The sequence below is a fragment of the Denticeps clupeoides genome, unplaced genomic scaffold, assembly GCF_900700375.1.
Source record: "Denticeps clupeoides unplaced genomic scaffold, fDenClu1.1, whole genome shotgun sequence".
Taxonomy (NCBI): domain Eukaryota; kingdom Metazoa; phylum Chordata; class Actinopteri; order Clupeiformes; family Denticipitidae; genus Denticeps; species Denticeps clupeoides.
The window spans coordinates 112,816-131,741 of NW_021630122.1; the positions used below are offsets into that span (position 1 = coordinate 112,816).

At 43.4% G+C, this 18,926-nt stretch overlaps 12 gene segments (V, D, J or C); all 12 read left to right on the forward strand.

The window, feature by feature from the left end:
• The first annotated feature begins 552 nt into the window (after positions 1–552).
• Positions 553–1,043, forward strand: LOC114784170 (Ig heavy chain V region-like). The segment is given in 2 exon segments: positions 553–622; positions 724–1,043. Coding segments are annotated over 2 exon segments (357 nt in total).
• Positions 1,044–1,371: 328 nt separating this feature from the next.
• LOC114784193 (immunoglobulin heavy variable 3-53-like) lies at positions 1,372–1,810 on the forward strand. The segment is given in 2 exon segments: positions 1,372–1,414; positions 1,491–1,810. Coding segments are annotated over 2 exon segments (363 nt in total).
• Positions 1,811–2,291: 481 nt separating this feature from the next.
• LOC114784171 (immunoglobulin heavy variable 2-5-like) lies at positions 2,292–4,570 on the forward strand. The segment is given in 4 exon segments: positions 2,292–2,346; positions 2,431–2,775; positions 3,366–3,455; positions 4,539–4,570. Coding segments are annotated over 4 exon segments (504 nt in total).
• Positions 4,571–4,649: 79 nt separating this feature from the next.
• Positions 4,650–5,207, forward strand: LOC114784172 (Ig heavy chain V region PJ14-like). The segment is given in 2 exon segments: positions 4,650–4,705; positions 4,792–5,207. Coding segments are annotated over 2 exon segments (459 nt in total).
• An 813-nt stretch (positions 5,208–6,020) lies between these two features.
• On the forward strand, positions 6,021–6,511 carry LOC114784173 (Ig heavy chain V region-like). The segment is given in 2 exon segments: positions 6,021–6,090; positions 6,192–6,511. Coding segments are annotated over 2 exon segments (357 nt in total).
• A 721-nt stretch (positions 6,512–7,232) lies between these two features.
• LOC114784189 (Ig heavy chain V region 5A-like) lies at positions 7,233–7,667 on the forward strand. The segment is given in 2 exon segments: positions 7,233–7,275; positions 7,348–7,667. Coding segments are annotated over 2 exon segments (363 nt in total).
• Positions 7,668–8,168: 501 nt separating this feature from the next.
• Positions 8,169–8,771, forward strand: LOC114784174 (immunoglobulin heavy variable 4-59-like). The segment is given in 2 exon segments: positions 8,169–8,211; positions 8,296–8,771. Coding segments are annotated over 2 exon segments (519 nt in total).
• Positions 8,772–9,200: 429 nt separating this feature from the next.
• On the forward strand, positions 9,201–9,702 carry LOC114784175 (Ig heavy chain V region-like). The segment is given in 2 exon segments: positions 9,201–9,281; positions 9,383–9,702. Coding segments are annotated over 2 exon segments (357 nt in total).
• A 328-nt stretch (positions 9,703–10,030) lies between these two features.
• LOC114784188 (immunoglobulin heavy variable 4-61-like) lies at positions 10,031–10,465 on the forward strand. The segment is given in 2 exon segments: positions 10,031–10,073; positions 10,146–10,465. Coding segments are annotated over 2 exon segments (363 nt in total).
• Positions 10,466–13,289: 2,824 nt separating this feature from the next.
• On the forward strand, positions 13,290–15,082 carry LOC114784177 (immunoglobulin heavy variable 4-59-like). The segment is given in 3 exon segments: positions 13,290–13,346; positions 13,431–13,800; positions 15,049–15,082. Coding segments are annotated over 3 exon segments (447 nt in total).
• Positions 15,083–15,961: 879 nt separating this feature from the next.
• On the forward strand, positions 15,962–16,415 carry LOC114784178 (immunoglobulin heavy variable 1-3-like). The segment is given in 2 exon segments: positions 15,962–16,028; positions 16,099–16,415. Coding segments are annotated over 2 exon segments (369 nt in total).
• Positions 16,416–16,801: 386 nt separating this feature from the next.
• LOC114784179 (immunoglobulin heavy variable 3-21-like) lies at positions 16,802–17,315 on the forward strand. The segment is given in 2 exon segments: positions 16,802–16,896; positions 17,002–17,315. Coding segments are annotated over 2 exon segments (360 nt in total).
• Positions 17,316–18,926: the final 1,611 nt, after the last annotated feature.

The window sequence follows — 18,926 nt, forward strand, 5'->3', positions numbered from 1 at the left end:
GTGCCACTGAGCAAAGCACCGTCCCCACACACTGCTCCCCGGGCGCCTCTCATGGCAGCCCACTGCTCACTCAGGGTGATGGGTTAAATGCAGAGGACACATTTCACTGTGTGCACCATGTGCTGTGCTGCTGTGTATCACATGTGACAATCACTTCACTTTGATATTAGGTAACTCTGTAAATTCAGTAAATTCTGTGTTTATAAAGTCCAGCGGTACATTTTGGGCATAGAAATAAAATATTTCTGTCTCTGTAGACTTTCTATGTGTAATTTTTTGTAAATGCCTAAGACAGCAGATTTTTTTATGAAGCACAACATGTAAAGTAAATTCCAGGTGAGTTTGGAGGTAAAAGACGTGGACATGTGTGTCCTGAAGACAACGTTCAGGCTCCACTGTTCCAGCAGGTTGTTATAAAGAGAAAAGTGTGAACGCAGGTTCCTCCATGCAGCGTCTCTATGCAAATAAATCTGATCTCTCCCCTCCCATCCTTAATACCGGCCTTCTTGTGTCCAGTATAAGACGCGAGTGAATCAGAGAGGTGAGAGAAGAGCGGCGACCAGCGTCTCGGATTCAACACAAATCATGTTCTCTGTGTTCCTGCTGCTGCTGCTGGCATCCTGTGAGCTGAACACAGAACCAACAAGCATCATCACATCAGTCAGGTTTACAACAGAGGCGGCTGAATTAACACTCCACTGACGCTCTTGTCTCTGTTTGTAGGTGTGGACGGTCAGGTTGTCCTCACACAGTCCCAGCAGCCAGTGGTCGTGTCTCCAGGTGGAACCCACAAGTTGACCTGTGCCTGCAGTGGCTTTTCTCTGAGTGGAACGAGCATGCACTGGATCCGTCAAGCTCCTGGAAAAGGGCTTGAATGGATTATTTATTATTATTCTGATAGTGACAGGAGCTCAGCAGCAGCAGTTCAAGGCCGATTCACAGCATCCAAGGACATCAGTAATTTCTACCTGAATATGAACCAGCTGAAGACTGAGGACACTGCCGTGTATTACTGCGCTAGAGACACACTGTGTGGAAAATAATATGACCAGATGTACAAAAACCCTCACAGAGAAAGAGGAAACTGAGCACCTGGCGAGAGAAAAAGCTCATAACGGCTTGAATAAGCATTAAGCAAGAAAATATTAATACTTTATATGAGTCCAATTATACAGAAAAATAAAGATTTTAAATTCGGGTTCAGAACACAATGGCTTTGGTCCATTAAGTTGCTCTGATTTGTTTAAAGGAAAAAGGAAAAGAGTTTTAACCACTAGCAAATTTGCATATGCAAAAAAAAGGCGGCTCATTATATAAATGATCCCTGAATGTATGGTGTCCAGTCATCTGAGGACATCTTCAGCTCAAACCATGTTCCCCACATTTCTGCTGCTGCTGTTATCAGCTGCTCGCTGTGAGTTCTGGTTGTGGGAGCAGGGAAGTCCTTTATGATTCTGTATATATATATTCTGAATATTTCTTTTTTCCAGATGTGGAATGTAACGTTGAACTCACACAACCGACCTCTGTGATGAAACAGCCTGGAGATACACTGAGCCTCTCCTGTAAGGTGTCTGGATATTCACTGTCTGATGGCTGCTGTTGTACAGGCTGGATACGACAGCAGGCAGGGAAAAGTCTGGAATGGGTTGGAAGAATATGCTCTGGTGACGGCACAGCTTACAACAGTAAACTGAATAACAGGTTCAGCATCAGCCAAGTCAAGTCCAGCAACACATTAACTCTACATGGGAACCGTCTCCAGACTGAAGACTCCGCTGTTTATTACTGTGCTCGATACCCACAGTGATAAAAACAAGCAGCAGCCTGAACAAAAACTCAGCATGTTGCATATGAAGATATTTAAAAAAAACCCAAATAAATATTGTACTAATAACTATACAGCTGATAAATTGTCTCTGTATTTTTCCGGGGTTAATAACACCAGATCTGAAAATAGATAAATAATTAAAAATGTAACTGTACCCCAGAATATATAAATCCTGCCTGTTCAATCATCTATTTAAAATCAATCCACATGTTAAAACTATTATTGTCTTGCTGCAGGGATCCTAAAAACAGAAATAAAAAAGTCCTTTCCTCTTTACCTGATGGTACAGCTGCTGCCATTTCCTGCAGTTACACTTGGTGGCGCTGTAATGTAACTTGTGAAACTGGTCTCTAGCAGATCTTCTACAGCCGCTGCTGCTTCAGTAGATGAACGAATGCAAATCCTCCCTCCCTCCCAATAAAAGGCCCAGTGGCTCTGACCCCTCAGAAGCTCCTGATCTCCAGTTTCAGCCCAAACCATGTTCCCTGCTGCTCTCCTGCTGCTCGCCGTGTCCTGTGAGATTTTATTTCCTTTTTTAAACAAATGTACAGATATTTGTTCTCTTCATATTTAATAATGAATCCTAATTTCTTTTACAGGGGTGGAATGTGACATTGAGCACAAACAGTCGAGCTGGTTGGTTATAAAGCCAGGAGAGACTGTGAGTATTACCTGTACGGTGACTGGAGCATCGATTACAGACAGCAGCAGCTACTATGGAACAGGCTGGATCAGACAACCAGCAGGAAAAGCCCTGGAGTGGATAAATAACATCTACTATGATGATGACACACGTCATAAAGATTCTCTAAAAAACAAGTTCTCGGTCTCCAGAGACACGTCTAGTAACACAGTGACTCTGACTGGGAACCGTCTGCAGACTGAAGACGCCGCTGTTTATTACTGCGCTCGATTGAGACCCACAGTGGTAAAAACAAGCAGCAGTCTGAACAAAAAACTCAGCATGTTGCATATGAAGACATTTCCAAAAAAACTAAATAAATATTGTACTAATAACTATACAGCTGATACATTTTCTCTGTATTTTTCCGGGGTTAATAACACCAGATCTGAAAATAGATAAATAGGTAAAAAGGTAATTGTACCCCAGAAAATATAATTCTGCCTCTTAACACTAAACTCCCAGAGAGGGGCCATTTGTCCCTATCCCCCTAGCTCTACCAGAGAGGGGCTATTTGGCCCGGTTGTTTTTACCTAATATTCTTAATCATGTGTGAACGGTTGCCTTTGTTCTGCAAATTTGGCAATTTGAAGGCCAACAGTTAATTGACAGACATGTCCCAATCTGCTTCAATCTTGCGGCCATGCTCAACTGTACATTTTCTTATGGTGTGAAGGGTGTCCCAACTCATCAAAAACAAGTGATTTTTGACAGTTCTTCTGTTGGCTCTCCATCACATGTATATGTTTCTAATTGACTGTGAAGGAGCGTCCTCCCTACTTCTTCAACCCACACTGCGCCATCTTTTGCAGTCTCATACTTGGAGTCTTTCTGTGTGGTCTGTGTCTGCAGCCGACCTTTCTTCGGAGGAGGACTTCTACTCTCTAACCCGGGACACATCTCATCACCTGAACACATGTCAGAGTCCGAACTCTCTTGCAAGTGAATGGATACTTCCCCACCATCCAAGTCACAGGAGTCCATGTTTTGCAGCAGAGCCAAAGCCTCGGCTGCAGTGTAATCTCTTGGCATCTTTGCGGCTTGTTTGTACCCGTAACCATACCACAGCCATGCGTGAAGTACTTTAGCACTAGATTTATCTAGTTTTTTTCTTCTGGTGAGAGTCCCGAGGTGTTTGTCAGTAGCTGTATTTTACAACATGCTGGACTTGGTGGTGGCAAATTCCTACGTTCTGTACAGGGTGGGAAAGCAAAAGAAGATTCTTTTTGAGTCTTCTAGCCAAGGAACTCCATTGCCGCATTATGCAGCAAAAGGCAATGTTGACAGATATGAAGGCTGCTGCCGTGCCAGGACTTGTATGGACAACTCAGTGCCAGGTACAAGAGAACTGCACCAGAAATCGCAGCAGGTTTACCTGTGCAAAGTGTTACAAACTCACTTGCACCAATTGCAGGGACAATTGTCACTGGGTCTGCAAATGCTGCAGGAGTTTGAAAATGTCGATCTTTTTTAATAAATAAAACAGACTTGTGTTTCCAAATATTTTGTGAAAGTGAGTCTATCATATTTGCAGGTCAGTCAGTGTGTGGGATATTTTGTATAGATAGGGCAGACTTTTGTGAAGCCTTCCATGTCATACTCAGAGGTTTGGCATGCCTTCGATTTCAGCTATTCCGAGTAAAAAAAAGCAAATGTGCCAGGCCTCACAGGTAATGGGTTCTTCATGTAATGGGGGGATGGGGAGTGACACCTTCCAATGGGCCATCAATTTACAAATGAATGGGAACCAATTGTCTGTGATTGAGTCCTTAGTTTCAAATCAAGGGGCCATTTGGTCTCCGTTCTCTGGTACGACTGAGGGGGTCAGAAAAACCTGGGAGTCCTAGTGTTAAATCATCTGTTTAAAATCAATTCACATGTTAAAACTATTATTGTCTGGCTGCAGAGATCCTAAAACAGAAATAAAAAAGTCCCCTTTCTTCTCTACCTGCTGGTACAGATGCTGCCATTTCCTGCAGCAGCACATGGTGGCGCTCTGATGTCATTTGTGAAACTGGTCTCTAGAAGATCTTCTACAGCTGCTGCTGCTTCAGTAGATGAATGAATGCAAATCCTCCCTCCCTCCCAATAAAAGGCCCAGTGGCTCTGACCCCTCAGAAGCTCCTGATCTCCAGTTTCAGCCCAAACCATGTTCCCTGCTGCTCTCCTGCTGCTGCTGCTCACCGTGTCCTGTGAGATTTTATTTTCCTTTTTTTAAACAAATGCACAGATATTTGTTCTCTTCACATTTAATAATGAATCCTAATTTCTTTTACAGGCGTGGAATGTGGCATTGAGCTAAAACAGTCGAGCTGGTTGGTTATAAAGCCAGGAGAGACTGTAAGTATTACCTGTACGGTGACTGGAGCATCGATTACAGACAGCAGCAGCTACTATGGAACAGGCTGGATCAGACAACCAGCAGGAAAAGCCCTGGAGTGGATAAATAACATCTACTATGATGGGAACAAAGATGCTAAAGAGTCTCTAAAAAACAAGTTCTCGGTCTCCAGAGACACGTCTAGTAACACAGTGACTCTGACTGGGAACCGTCTGCAGACTGAAGACTCGGCTGTTTATTACTGCGCTCGATACCCACAGTCACACAAAGGAGCAGAAACTCGAACAAAAAACACCACACAGATCATGATCACAATTCATATCAGGTTCCTGGAAAATACTTTAATACTTTAATTGTTTACATACAGTTGGGGACCAGAAACCATGCACCAAAATGTTTTATATCACAAATGACCTTTTAAAAAAATGGAAATATTTGATAAAGGCTTTATAATTATGAAATAGTAAAATTTAAGTTAGAAAAAATCGAATATCTTAATACTGCTGAATTACAGTGGGGCAGTGGTGGCCTAGCGGTTAAGGAAGTGGCCCCATAACCAGAAGGTTGCCGGATTGAATTCCAATCCGTCAAGGTGCCATTGAGGTGCCACTGAGCAAAGCACCGTCCCCACACTGCTCCCCGGGCGCCTCTCATGGCAGCCCACTGCTCACTCAGGGTGATGGGTTAAATGCAGAGGACACATTTCACTGTGTGCACCATGTGCTGTGCTGCTGTGTATCACATGTGACAATCACTTCACTTTGATAATAAGTAACTCATAAGTAACTAATAAGTAATTCAGTAAATTCTGTGTTTATAAAGTCCAGCGGTGCATTTTGGCTTCAGAAATAAAATACTTCTGTCTCTGTAGACTTTCTATGTGTAATTTTTTGTAAATGCCTAAGACAGCAGATTTTTTTATGAAGCACAACATGTAAAGTAAATTCCAGGTGAGTTTGGAGGTAAAAGACGTGGACATATGTGTCCTGAAGACAACGTTCAGGCTCCACTGTTCCAGCAGGTTGTTATAAAGAGAAAAGTGTGAACGCAGGTTCCTCCATGCAGTGTCTCTATGCAAATAAATCTGATCTCTCCCCTCCCATCCTTAATACCGGCCTTCTTGTGTCCAGTATAAGACGCGAGTGAATCAGAGAGGTGAGAGAAGAGCGGCGACCAGCGTCTCGGATTCAACACAAATCATGTTCTCTGTGTTCCTGCTGCTGCTGCTGGCATCCTGTGAGCTGAACACAGAACCAACAAGCATCATCACATCAGTCAGGTTTACAACAGAGGCGGCTGAATTAACACTCCACTGACGCTCTTGTCTCTGTTTGTAGGTGTGGACGGTCAGGTTGTCCTCACACAGTCCCAGCAGCCAGTGGTCGTGTCTCCAGGTGGAACCCACAAGTTGACCTGTGCCTGCAGTGGCTTTTCTCTGAGTGGAACGTACATGTACTGGATCCGTCAAGCTCCTGGAAAAGGGCTTGAATGGATTATTTATTATTATTCTGATAGTAGCAGGAGCTCAGCAGCAGCAGTTCAAGGCCGATTCACAGCATCCAAGGACATCAGTAATTTCTACCTGAATATGAACCAGCTGAAGTCTGAGGACACTGCCGTGTATTACTGCGCTGGAGACACACTGTGTGGAAAATAATATGACCAGACGTACAAAAACCCTCACAGAGAAAGAGGAAACTGAGCACCTGGCGAGAGAAAAAGCTCATAAATCACAATTAGTTAAATATCAAGACAAAATTCTAAAAAGTTCCTGTTTTTTATAGAATAAAATGTTAATTCAAATACTGTTATATATCTCTATCCATAATTGTAATGTCCAGCTCCAATAATACTTTCGACGACTCATTTGAAATGTTGGTCAGTGGAGGCAGATCCTGACCTGTCATCGTGACATTTCTTCTGTGTGTTTACCATTATTTTGATTACCAGAATTTTCACGTTTCACAAATGCAGCAGAGAAACATTAAATATTTGCCAATAAAATGTTTGGATTCAAATTTATTATTTTTTCAGTCTGGGAAGATTTTTAAATGAATGTGTGTGAAATATCAAAGCATTTCTTAAGCTGGACTTTCAGTCAAAACAGAAATTAATAAAGTTTATTCTGACATCGCTCCATATTTTCATTTGTATTGAGTGAGTATGAAGACATGGAAGGTTCAGAGTAAATGCATTCTGTATCACGGATGTAAATTATTTTTTCTTTGCTATAAATGAAAAAAGAGACATAAAACGCAACCAGAAATGAATGTGCACGCTGCCAACTGACTGATTTGCATGAGCTAAATGAAGGCGCCTCCTTATATAACTGGAGAGTAAACTTCTGATGTCATCTGAGGAGATCTTCATCTCATACCATGTTCCCCACATTTCTGCTGCTGCTGTTATCAGCTGCTTGCTGTGAGTTCTGGTTCTGGGAGCAGGGAAGTCCTTTATGATTCTGTATTTTAAAAGAATATTTCTTTTTTCCAGATGTGGAATGTAACGTTGAACTCACACAACCGACCTCTGTGATGAAACAGCCTGGAGATACACTGAGCCTCTCCTGTAAGGTGTCTGGATATTCACTGGCTGATGGCTGCTGTTGTACAAGCTGGATACGACAGCAGGCAGGGAAAAGTCTGGAATTGGTTGGAAGTATATGCTCTGGTGACGACACATATTACAACAGTAAACTGAATAACAGGTTCAGCATCAGCCAAGTCAAGTCCAGCAACACATTAACTCTACATGGGAACCGTCTCCAGACTGAAGACGCCGCTGTTTATTACTGCGCTCGATACCCACAGTGATAAAAACAAGCAGCAGCCTGAACAAAAACTCAGCATGTTGCATATGAAGATATTTAAAAAAAAACAAATAAATATTGTACTAATAACTATACAGCTGATACATTTATTCTGTATTTTTCCGGGGTTAATTACACCAGATCTGAAAATAGATAAATAATTAAAAAGTTAAATGCACCCCAGAAAATGTAAATCCTGCCTCTTTAATTAAGGGTTTGAGATTAATCCACAGATTCAAACTATTATTGTCTTGATGCAGGGATCCTAAAAACAGAAATAAAAAAGTCCCCTTTCTTCTCTACCTGCTGGTACAGATGCTAAAAATTTCCTGCAGCAGCACATGGTGGCGCTGTGATGTCACTTGTGAAACTGGTCTCTAGCAGATCTTCTACAGCCGCTGCTGCTTCAGTAGATGAACGAATGCAAATCCTCCCTTCCTCCCAATAAAAGGCCCAGTGGCTCTGACCCCTCAGAAGCTCCTGATCTCCAGTTTCAGCCCAAACCATGTTCCCTGCTGCTCTCCTGCTGCTGCTGCTCGCCGTGTCCTGTGAGATTTTATTTCTTTTTTTAAACAAATGTACAGATATTTGTTCTTTTCATATTTAATAATGAATCCTAATTTCTTTTACAGGGGTGGAATGTGACATTGATCACAAACAGTCGAGCTGGTTGGTTATAAAGCCAGGAGAGACTGTGAGTATTACCTGTACTGTGACTGGAGCATCGATTACAGACAGCAGCAGCTACTATGGAACAGGCTGGATCAGACAACCAGCAGGAAAAGCCCTGGAGTGGATAAATCACATCTACTATGATGGCAGCACAAATCATAAAGATTCTCTAAAAAACAAGTTCTCGGTCTCCAGAGACACGTCTAGTAACACAGGGACTCTGACTGGAAACCGTCTGCAGACTGAAGACTCGGCTGTTTATTACTGCGCTCGATACCCACAGTCACACAAAGCAGCAGAAACTCGAACAAAAAATACCACACAGATCATGTTCACAATTCATATCAGGTTCCTGGAAAATACTTTAACTATTTACATACAGATGGGGACCAGAAACCATGCACCAAAATGTTTTATATCACAAATGACCTTTTAAGAAATGGAAAAATATGATAAAGGTCTTATAATTAAGAAATACTAAAAATTAAGTTAGAAAACATCTAATGTCTTAATACTGCTGAGTTACAGTAAGTTCAGTGGTACATTTTGGGCTTAGAAATAAAATACTTCTGTCTCTGTAGACTTTCTATGTGTAATTTTTGGTAAATGCCCAAGACAGCAGATTTTTTTTATGAGCACAACATGTAAAGTAAATTCCAGGTGAGTTTGGAGGTAAAAGACGTGGACATGTGTGTCCTGAAGACAACGTTCAGGCTCCACTGTTCCAGCAGGTTGTTATAAAGAGAAAAGTGTGAACGCAGGTTCCTCCATGCAGCGTCTCTATGCAAATAAATCTGATCTCTCCCCTCCCATCCTTAATACCGGCCTTCTTGTGTCCAGTATAAGACGCGAGTGAATCAGAGAGGTGAGAGAAGAGCGGCGACCAGCGTCTCGGATTCAACACAAATCATGTTCTCTGTGTTCCTGCTGCTGCTGCTGGCATCCTGTGAGCTGAACACAGAACCAACAAGCATCATCACATCAGTCAGGTTTACAACAGAGGCGGCTGAATTAACACTCCACTGACGCTCTTGTCTCTGTTTGTAGGTGTGGACGGTCAGGTTGTCCTCACACAGTCCCAGCAGCCAGTGGTTGTGTCTCCAGGTGGAAGTCACAAGTTGACCTGTGCCTGCAGTGGCTTTTCTCTGAGTGGAACGAGCATGCACTGGATCCGTCAAGCTCCTGGAAAAGGGCTTGAATGGATTATTTATTATTATTCTGATAGTAGCAGGAGCTCAGCAGCAGCAGTTCAAGGCCGATTCACAGCATCCAAGGACAGCAGTAATTTCTACCTGAATATGAACCAGCTGAAGTCTGAGGACACTGCCGTGTATTACTGCGCTAGAGACACACTGTGTGGAAAATAATATGACCAGATGTACAAAAACCCTCACAGAGAAAGAGGGAACTGAGCACCCGGCGAGAGAAAAAGCTCATAACGTCTTGAATAAGCATTAAGCAAGAAAATATTAATACTTTATATGAGTCCAATTATACAGAAAAATAAAGATTTTAAATTTGGGTTCAGAACACAATGACTTTGGTCCATTAAGTTGCTCTGATTTGTTTAAAGGAACAAAGAAAAGAGTTTTAACTACTAGCAAATTTGCATATGCAAAATAAAGGCGGCTCATTGTATAGATAATCCCTGAACAAATGGTGTCCAGTCATCTGAGGACATCTTCAGCTCAAACCATGTTCCCCACATTTCTGCTGCTGCTGTTATCAGCTGCTCGCTGTGAGTTCTGGTTGTGGGAGCAGGGAAGTCCTTTATGATTCTGTATTTTAAAAGAATATTTCTTTTTTCCAGATGTGGAATGTAACGTTGAACTCACACAACCGACCTCTGTGATGAAGCAGCCTGGAGATACACTGAGCCTCTCCTGTAAGGTGTCTGGATATTCACTGTCTGATGGCTGCTGTTGTACAGACTGGATACGACAGCAGGCAGGGAAAAGTCTGGAATGGGTTGGAAGAATATGCTATGATGACAGCACAGCTTACAACAGTAAACTGAATAACAGGTTCAGCATCAGCCAAGTCAAGTCCAGCAACACATTAACTCTACATGGGAACCGTCTCCAGACTGAAGACGCCGCTGTTTATTACTGCGCTCGAGATCCACAGTGATAAAAACAAGCAGCAGCCTGAACAAAAACTCAGCATGTTGCATATGAAGACATTTAAAAAAAAACCCAAAATAAATATTGTACTAATAACTATACAGCTGATTAATTTTCTCTGTATTTTCCGGGGTTAATTACACCAGATCTGAAAATAGATAAATAATTAAAAAGGTAAATATACCCCAAAAAAATTTATCCTGCCTCTTTAATTAAGGGTTTGAGATTAATCCACAGATTCAAACTATTATTGTCTTGCTGCAGAGATCCTAAAAACAGAAATAAAAAAGTCCCCTTTCTTCTCTACCTGCTGGTACAGTTTGCTGCAACAAAACTCTGGATCAAGTTTATACAAACATGGCTGAAGCCTATGCTGTGACCCCCCTCCCCCACTTCGGACAATCAGATCACCTTTCCTTGTTTCTCACCCCCAAGTACTCCCCCCTCATCAACCGTGTGAAGCCATCAGTGAGGACCATCAAAGTGTGGCCAGCGGGGGCTGACATCACACTCCAGGACAGGTTCCAACACACAGACTGGAGTATGTTTGCTTCACAGGCCACCTGTGGCTCTCACACGGACATCGACATCTACACCTCCTCTGTTCTGAACTACATTAACACCACCATAGACACGGTTACTACTCAGAAACAGATCACCACATACCCTAATCAGAAGCCTTGGATGAACAAGGAGGTGCGTCTCCTGCTGAAGGCACGCAACAATGCCTTCAGATCGGGTGATGCACAGGCCTACGGCATTTCCAGGGCGAACCTGAAGAGGGGCATCAAAAAGGCCAAGCACTGCTACAAACTAAAGCTAGAGGAATACTTCTCCAATGCTGATCCTCGACGCTTGTGGCAGGGCATTCAGGCCATTACAGACTATAAACTCAGCAACTCAGCCCCCACAACCACAGATGTCCTCTTTCTGAATGAGCTCAACGACTTTTATGCTCGCTTTGAAAGAGACAACAAGCAACCTGCTGTCAAGATCCCCTCATCTACCGACCACTCGCCCATCATACTCACCTCCTCAGATGTTTGCACTGCACTGAGTCGGATAAACGCGCGCAGGGCTGCTGGACCAGACGGCATCCCGGGGCGCGTACTTAGAGCATGTGCAGAGCAGCTCGCTGGCGTATTCACGGACATTTTTAACATGTCTCTCGCCCAAGCAGCTGTTCCAACATGCCTCAAATCCACCTCCATTGTACCAGTGCCGAAACATTCTAGCCCAACATGCCTGAATGACTACCGCCCTGTAGCACTCACACCCATAATCATGAAGTGCTTCGAGCGGTTAGTCCTGGCACATCTGAGGGACTTCCTCCCACCAACTCTGGACCCACACCAGTTTGCGTACCGTAGCAATAGGAGCACAGAGGATGCAGTCTCCATAGCGCTGCACTCTGTACTCACACACCTGGACAAGCAAAACACATATGCACGGATGCTGTTTGTTGATTTCAGCTCAGCATTTAACACTGTCATCCCCTCTAAGCTAATCTCTAAACTTAGAGCCCTGGACATCAACACCTCACTTTGCAACTGGATTATGGACTTTCTGACCAGCAGACCACAGCATGTAAGGTCAGGCCACATCCGCTCCACTACTGTCACGCTCAACACTGGTGTACCACAGGGCTGTGTGCTGAGCCCCTTCCTCTACTCCCTCTTCACCCATGACTGCCGACCTATGTATGGATCAAACTCCGTTATTAAGTTTGCAGATGACACCACGGTGATAGGTCTCATCGACAACAACGATGAGACTGCCTACAGGGAGGAGGTCCAGCATCTGGCCACTTGGTGCACAGAAAATAACCTTCTTTTAAACACCACCAAGACCAAGGAGCTCATTGTGGACTTCAGGAGGGAGAGAAGAGGCTCGCATGATCCCATCCACATCAATGGGATGACTGTGCAGCCTGTTACATCCTTCAAGTTCCTGGGGACCCACATCTCAGAGGACCTGTCCTGGAGCATTAACACCTCCAGCCTGGTCAAGAAGGCTCACCAGCGCCTCTTCTTCTTGAGAACAATAAAAAAGAACCAGCTACCCACTACCATCCTGTTGAACTTTTACCGCTCTACAATAGAGAGCATCCTTACCAGCTGTCTCACAGTGTGGTATGGAAGCTGCACTGTTGCTGAGCGTAAGGCGATGCAGCGGGTGGTGAAAACTGCCCAGCGCATCACAGGGACTCCACTTCCATCCATTGAGGAAATCCAGAGGAAGCACTGTCTGCGTCGAGCTCACAGTATTCTTAAGGACTCCTCCCACCCGGCCCACGAACTGTTCTCTCTCCTGCCATCAGGCAGACGGTTCAGGCTACCACGGACAAGAACCAGCAGACTTAGGAACAGCTTTTTTCCCAGAGCTGTTTCCTTGCTGAACTCCTCTGCCCCCCCCATTCACTCTTGATAATCACTGCACTGCACATATCACTTTGTACTGCACATATCACTTTGTACTGCACATATCACCTTATGTATAGCACATATCACTTTATGTATATATATATAACTTAACTTATTTGAACTGTATCCTGCACTTGCTGCTTATTGCACTTCTGGTTAGACCTAAACTACATTTCGTTGCCCTGTACTTGTACATGTGTAATGACAATAAAGTTGAATCTAATCTAATCTAATCTAAAAAATTTCCTGCAGGAGCACATGGTGGCGCTGTGATGTCACTTGTGAAACTGGTCTCTAGCAGATCTTCTACAGCCGCAGCTGCTTCAGTAGATGAATGAATGCAAATCCTCCCTCCCTCCCAATAAAAGGCCCAGTGGCTCTGACCCCTCAGAAGCTCCTGATCTCCAGTTTCAGCCCAAACCATGTTCCCTGCTGCTCTCCTGCTGCTGCTGCTCGCCGTGTCCTGTGAGATTTTATTTCCTTTTTAAAACAAATGTACAGATATTTGTTCTCTTCATATTTAATAATGAATCCTAATTTCTTTTACAGGGGTGGAATGTGACATTGAGCACAAACAGTCGAGCTGGTTGGTTATAAAGCCAGGAGAGACTGTGAGTATTACCTGTACTGTGACTGGAGCATCGATTACAGACAGCAGCAGCTACTATGGAACAGGCTGGATCAGACAACCAGCAGGAAAAGCCCTGGAGTGGATAAATAACATCTACTATGATGGCAGCACAAATCATAAAGATTCTCTAAAAAACAAGTTCTCGGTCTCCAGAGACACGTCTAGTAACACAGTGACTCTGACTGGAAACCGTCTGCAGACTGAAGACTCGGCTGTTTATTACTGCGCTCGATACCCACAGTCACACAAAGCAGCAGAAACTCGAACAAAAAACACCACACAGATCATGTTCACAATTTATCACTTGTGCAATGTACATTTATTAATTAATTACAACACAATGCATTGCCGTTTTCACGCAAAACATTTACTTAATTTATATCGAAACCCTTATTATTAAGATACATTAAATAAGGTTTTGAATTTTTTTTCTGTTGTTCATTTAAATCTGAACTCAACATTTTTTTTATGGTAGAGCTTAATGAAACAGTTACATAAAATTACATTAGACGTCAAATGAACAGCATAGACACAAAATTTCCCTCTGAAGTGAAATGAAATGCATGTCATGGTCACAGGTGCACCTACCATAGGGGGGTGTGGGCTCAAACCCGTGGCCGACCACTCGGAAACAGGCGCAGATTGGGTCGTCTTGGTCCACAAACATCTGGCCGCCATCTTGAATCCTCGCCCGCGCATCATTTGCGGACTTATCCCGGTGTTTTCTTGTAGATTGACATCATTTCGCCTGGACTGCTCATGTGTCTTCCTGCTCACCCCCTTGATAGTGCAGCTGGAATGAGGGATTCACACTATCGGGATATCAGAGATATCACCAATTCAAAGGAATTGAATTATTGGGAGGTCAGAGATAAAAGGCCAAGCCCTCCAGTGGAGCCTGACGAACCTCTGTCAGATGAAAGTGATTACATGACACACCACTGCACTGCACCCAGTGAAATTTGTCCTCTGCATTTAACGTATCCCCTGAGGGAGCCATGAAAGGCGCCCGGGGAGCAGTGTGTTGCTCAGAGGCTCCCTGATGTCCTGCTGCAGGCGGATGAACCAACGTAAACACGACCGTTACTGTTCAGGCCATGTGAGATGAAGGCATCGTGAAAGGGATTGTTTTTGTCATTGCGATGCACAGCATAGAAGATGATGACACAACGAAATGTGTCCTCTGCATTTAACTTGTCTCCCTTAGTGAGCAGTGGGCAGCCATGAAAGTAGGCCTGTTGGGACGGTACCTTGATCAAGGGCACTTCAGTGTACATACCTCCTATCACCTCGTCTACACGCCACAAACGATGTAGGCAAATCCCCCTGAAGTTCTCTCCTCATGTGAGTTGCTCCTCTGAAACCCCAGCAGCTCCTGAGCTCTGAAGTGTCCAGAAGTTCATTTCCAGCTTCAGCGCAGACATGATACCCAGAGCAATCCTGCTGCTTGCAGCTTCTTGTTTTAAGTGCTACAAACATATTTTCAGATGTTATGACTCTGTGGTGTTGAAGAATTTATGTTGCTTGGCTTTTCAGGTGTCTACTGCTACTGCTACAGGTGAACCCTTGACGATGGTCTCCTACTCAGTTACCAGCTACTCCACAGCATTGATCCGGCAGAGAACAGGAGATGCTCTAGAGTGGATCAATATAATGTATAGCAATGGTAATACGGACCAGAAAGACTCACTGAAAAACAGATTCGGCGTCTCCAGAGACACGTCTACCAACACAACGACTGCGAGGCCAGGGACTACAGGCTGGAGACACAGGCGTATACTACTGTGCACGCTACGCATGGAGATGAAAATGTGCACCAGGGCCCTTCATCTGGTGAAAACAACAATAAAAACCAAACCTACCAATCCACAATCCTCAACATTTAACAAATGTGTGAGCGATAATCAGAAGTGCAGGGACCTACTCCCCAAAAACAGTATTATAAAGCATGTGGAAACTCACATCAGTACGCAGGACACAGTAAAATACAATCTAGACACAATCAGGATACACGACCGTGGAATCAGGAACAGTTTTTATTACTGACATTTGTTATGATTTAATGAATAAGAAATTAATAAATACATATTGATTCTTAATTCCCTTAATGCTCCAGGAACCTGCACCTTATTATCATTCTGTAACTATGCATTATTAATGAACTAACTATATGGAAAGGGTGTCTGGGTTTACAAACGTTCCCTAGATTTGTTGAGCCATCAGCATTACTATACTATTCTATTCTTTACTATTCTTATTAAATACTATTCTTCTTAAAAAATCAACAATACACAACTGCAATAGAGAAAGTTGTGGTCAGAAGCATTTTATTACTCAAGTAGAAGGTGGGATATGCAAAGTGCACACACACACACACACACACACACACACAAACCAAACCCCACCTTATATAATCCCACATTCAGCTATGTTAGTCATTTAGCAGAATTCCAAGGGAGCATCAATGGCACCGAAGGCCACATGTTGTGTTGTGCTTGTGTTGATGGCTTTAACGAGTGAGTAAAATACTGATGGAGGACGAAGCATCGTGCGAAACGCGACTTACAACAAGCTTCTGTTTTCCAGGCATTAGCTGTGAGATTAAACTGGAACAGTCATCGGATCAGATGAAACAGCCGGGTGAGAGTGTGAAAATGCTGTGTAAAGTCTCCGGTTACTCACTGACCAGCTACAACATACACTGGATACGGCAGAAGCCTGGGAAGGCCCTGGAGTGGATTGGATACATGAGCACCGGATCAAACTCGGCAGGCTACGCAGAGTCTCTGAAAGGCCAGTTCATCATCACTGAGGAGGCGTCGTCCAGTATGCAGTATCTAGAGGCCAAGAGTCTGAGAGCAGAAGACACCGCGGTGTATTATTGTGCTCGACAGCCACAGTGACTCAAGTTCATGCAGCTGCCATGCAAAAAACCACACGCGTCAAATTTCAGAGGAAGTAGAACCACAGACTGAAGATGGAAGACTTTTCATGCTGCAAATATGAAAAATATAGTACATTAACTTCAAAATGCATTAATACATTATTATTTTATTATTACATATATTACATATTTCTTGCCATTTTGAAGCAGGTCTCTTTAGCTGCAGTAGTTTCCCAGCCAGCCACTCAGTGGCATACTTGGCTAAACCTTCATTACTTGGCATCGCTGGGTGTGGCACCCAGGGGACACAGTGATAGCCCCACCGCCTTATTTATTCACGCATCCTATGTAACCCTGCAGGCAAAAACTCATGCAAAACTCACGCAAGACCTCACATATATCCAACGCTGTCAATTCCGGACACGTTCTCAGGATTTTCCTCCTGAATCTCAAAATGATTTCTGCTTTCAGTTTCTTTCTGCTTGCAGCATGTTTGTCAGGTGGGTATGTTTGCTTGGAAAAAAAAACTTTTAAAAAAGCATTTAAAATCTTTTATTCCTACCGTTGCAATATAAATTTTAATCTGCATGTTTTAAATCTGACAGGTAATCAGTGTCAGACGTTCACTCAGTCCGAACCCGGGATCAAAAAACCAGGAGACTCTCATACACTGACCTGCACCATATCCGGCTTCACGTTCAGCAGCTTGTACTTGCACTGGGTCAGACAGGCTCCTGGGAAGGGCCTGGAGTGGATTGCGTACATCAGTACACAGAGTTCTCCCATCTATTATTCCCAGTCGGTCCAGGGCCGGTTCACCGTGTCCAGGGACGACTCCAACAGCAAGCTGTACCTACAGATGAACAGCCTCCGGGATGACGACACCGGACTGTACTACTGCGCCAAGGAGTCACAGTGACTGAAGAGCCACAGCAGACGTACAAGAACCTACTTCCCCCAGGCCCAAGATGAAAACTACAGCTGAGTTACTTACAGAATATCTCTGTATCATTGGCACACATAAATATGAACACATGTCCCCAGTATAAATATGAGCCTCACTCCACTCATTTCACTCCCACATATTTTAGGATTCATTCTGCTATTTACTTATTACATCCCTCAGTGGTCTTTACCCGCTCTACCTGCCTGCCCTTGTACACCCATAGTCTCCGGGCCTAAAACTAAGCGTGCACTTGTTACTGCCTCTAAAATGTGGAATGACCTGGAATGACGTCCATTTTTAGGCTGCTCCCTTTAGGGGTCGCCACAGTATAAAATATTTTTACGCCGGATGGCCTTCCTGACGCAACCCTCCCCATTTACCAGGACTGGGATCAGCAACAAGAAACATACGGTCACATGTGTCCCCAGTGGCTGGGTTTTGTGAGACAGTGAGATGATTATTCCTTAATATTTTTCTCGTTTTTTGTAATTTTACTTTTCTTTCTTTTTTTATGGCTGCTGTTCTCACCTGCTTGGTGTCCATTTTTTATTTTCGTTTAATTTTTAATTTATGGGAGCTCCTACATCTTTCATTTGTTCTTCTGTACAGAGCTTTAGTGGTCTACAAATAAATAAAGATGAAAACTAACCAAAAGTATATTTATTCCTAGAGATGGTTTCTTCAAGGATCGTGATGGGATTAAATTTGATTTAGCTAAAGGTCGGTGTCAGCACTACATCCCTCTTTCCAGATTTAACTTTAGAACATTCTTAATAAAACATACAGATGAAAAGAGAGGAGCTGCACTGATAATCTGGAATGGAATAAGCCACCATCTAGATACTTATCTACACCTGTGTGAGCAATTCAGGTTTATTTAATGACACTTCTTATTTTAAAGACACCCCTAATAAAAATTCATTTAGAGCAAATAAATATTTGATTAAAAAATGTATGTCTTTTTATGTCATGAAAAAAAGTACAAATTAACATAAAATGGAATGCAAATGTGCATGCCCTCCCTCACTCCTCTTTACATTTAAAGAGAGGTGCATCATGAAGGGCCACCATCCAGCCAGCTCCTCCTCAGAACCATGTCTCCTGCATCTGTAGTGCTGCTGCTAGCTGCTGTCTCCTGTAAGTGTCGAATCCATCAAGTTACTCATCTCCATTAGGAAGCTCTGATTCTATTTCTATTTCTACTCTCTGACAGATGTTCACTGCATTGAACTCATCCAGCCCAGATCCATGGTGGTCCCGCCAGGAGACTCTTTTTCCATTTCCTGCAAAATCTCAGGGTACTCTGTTAAATCTTATTGCACTGGATATGACACGCTTCAGGAAAACCAATGGAATGGCTTGGATGGATATGTGGTGGTGGTGACAGTGGCTCAAGAGACACCTCCAGCAACACCGTGTTTCTACAAGCCCAACGTATCCAGAGTGAAGACAGTGCTGTGTATTACTGTGTTCGTAACCACAGTGTGGTGAACAACGTGTCTCTCTGTACAAAAACCTCTTCTTCTCCAAACTGCTCCAGTTATCTCACATACTGATGTTGAAATATGTCAGCCAGGCTCTTCA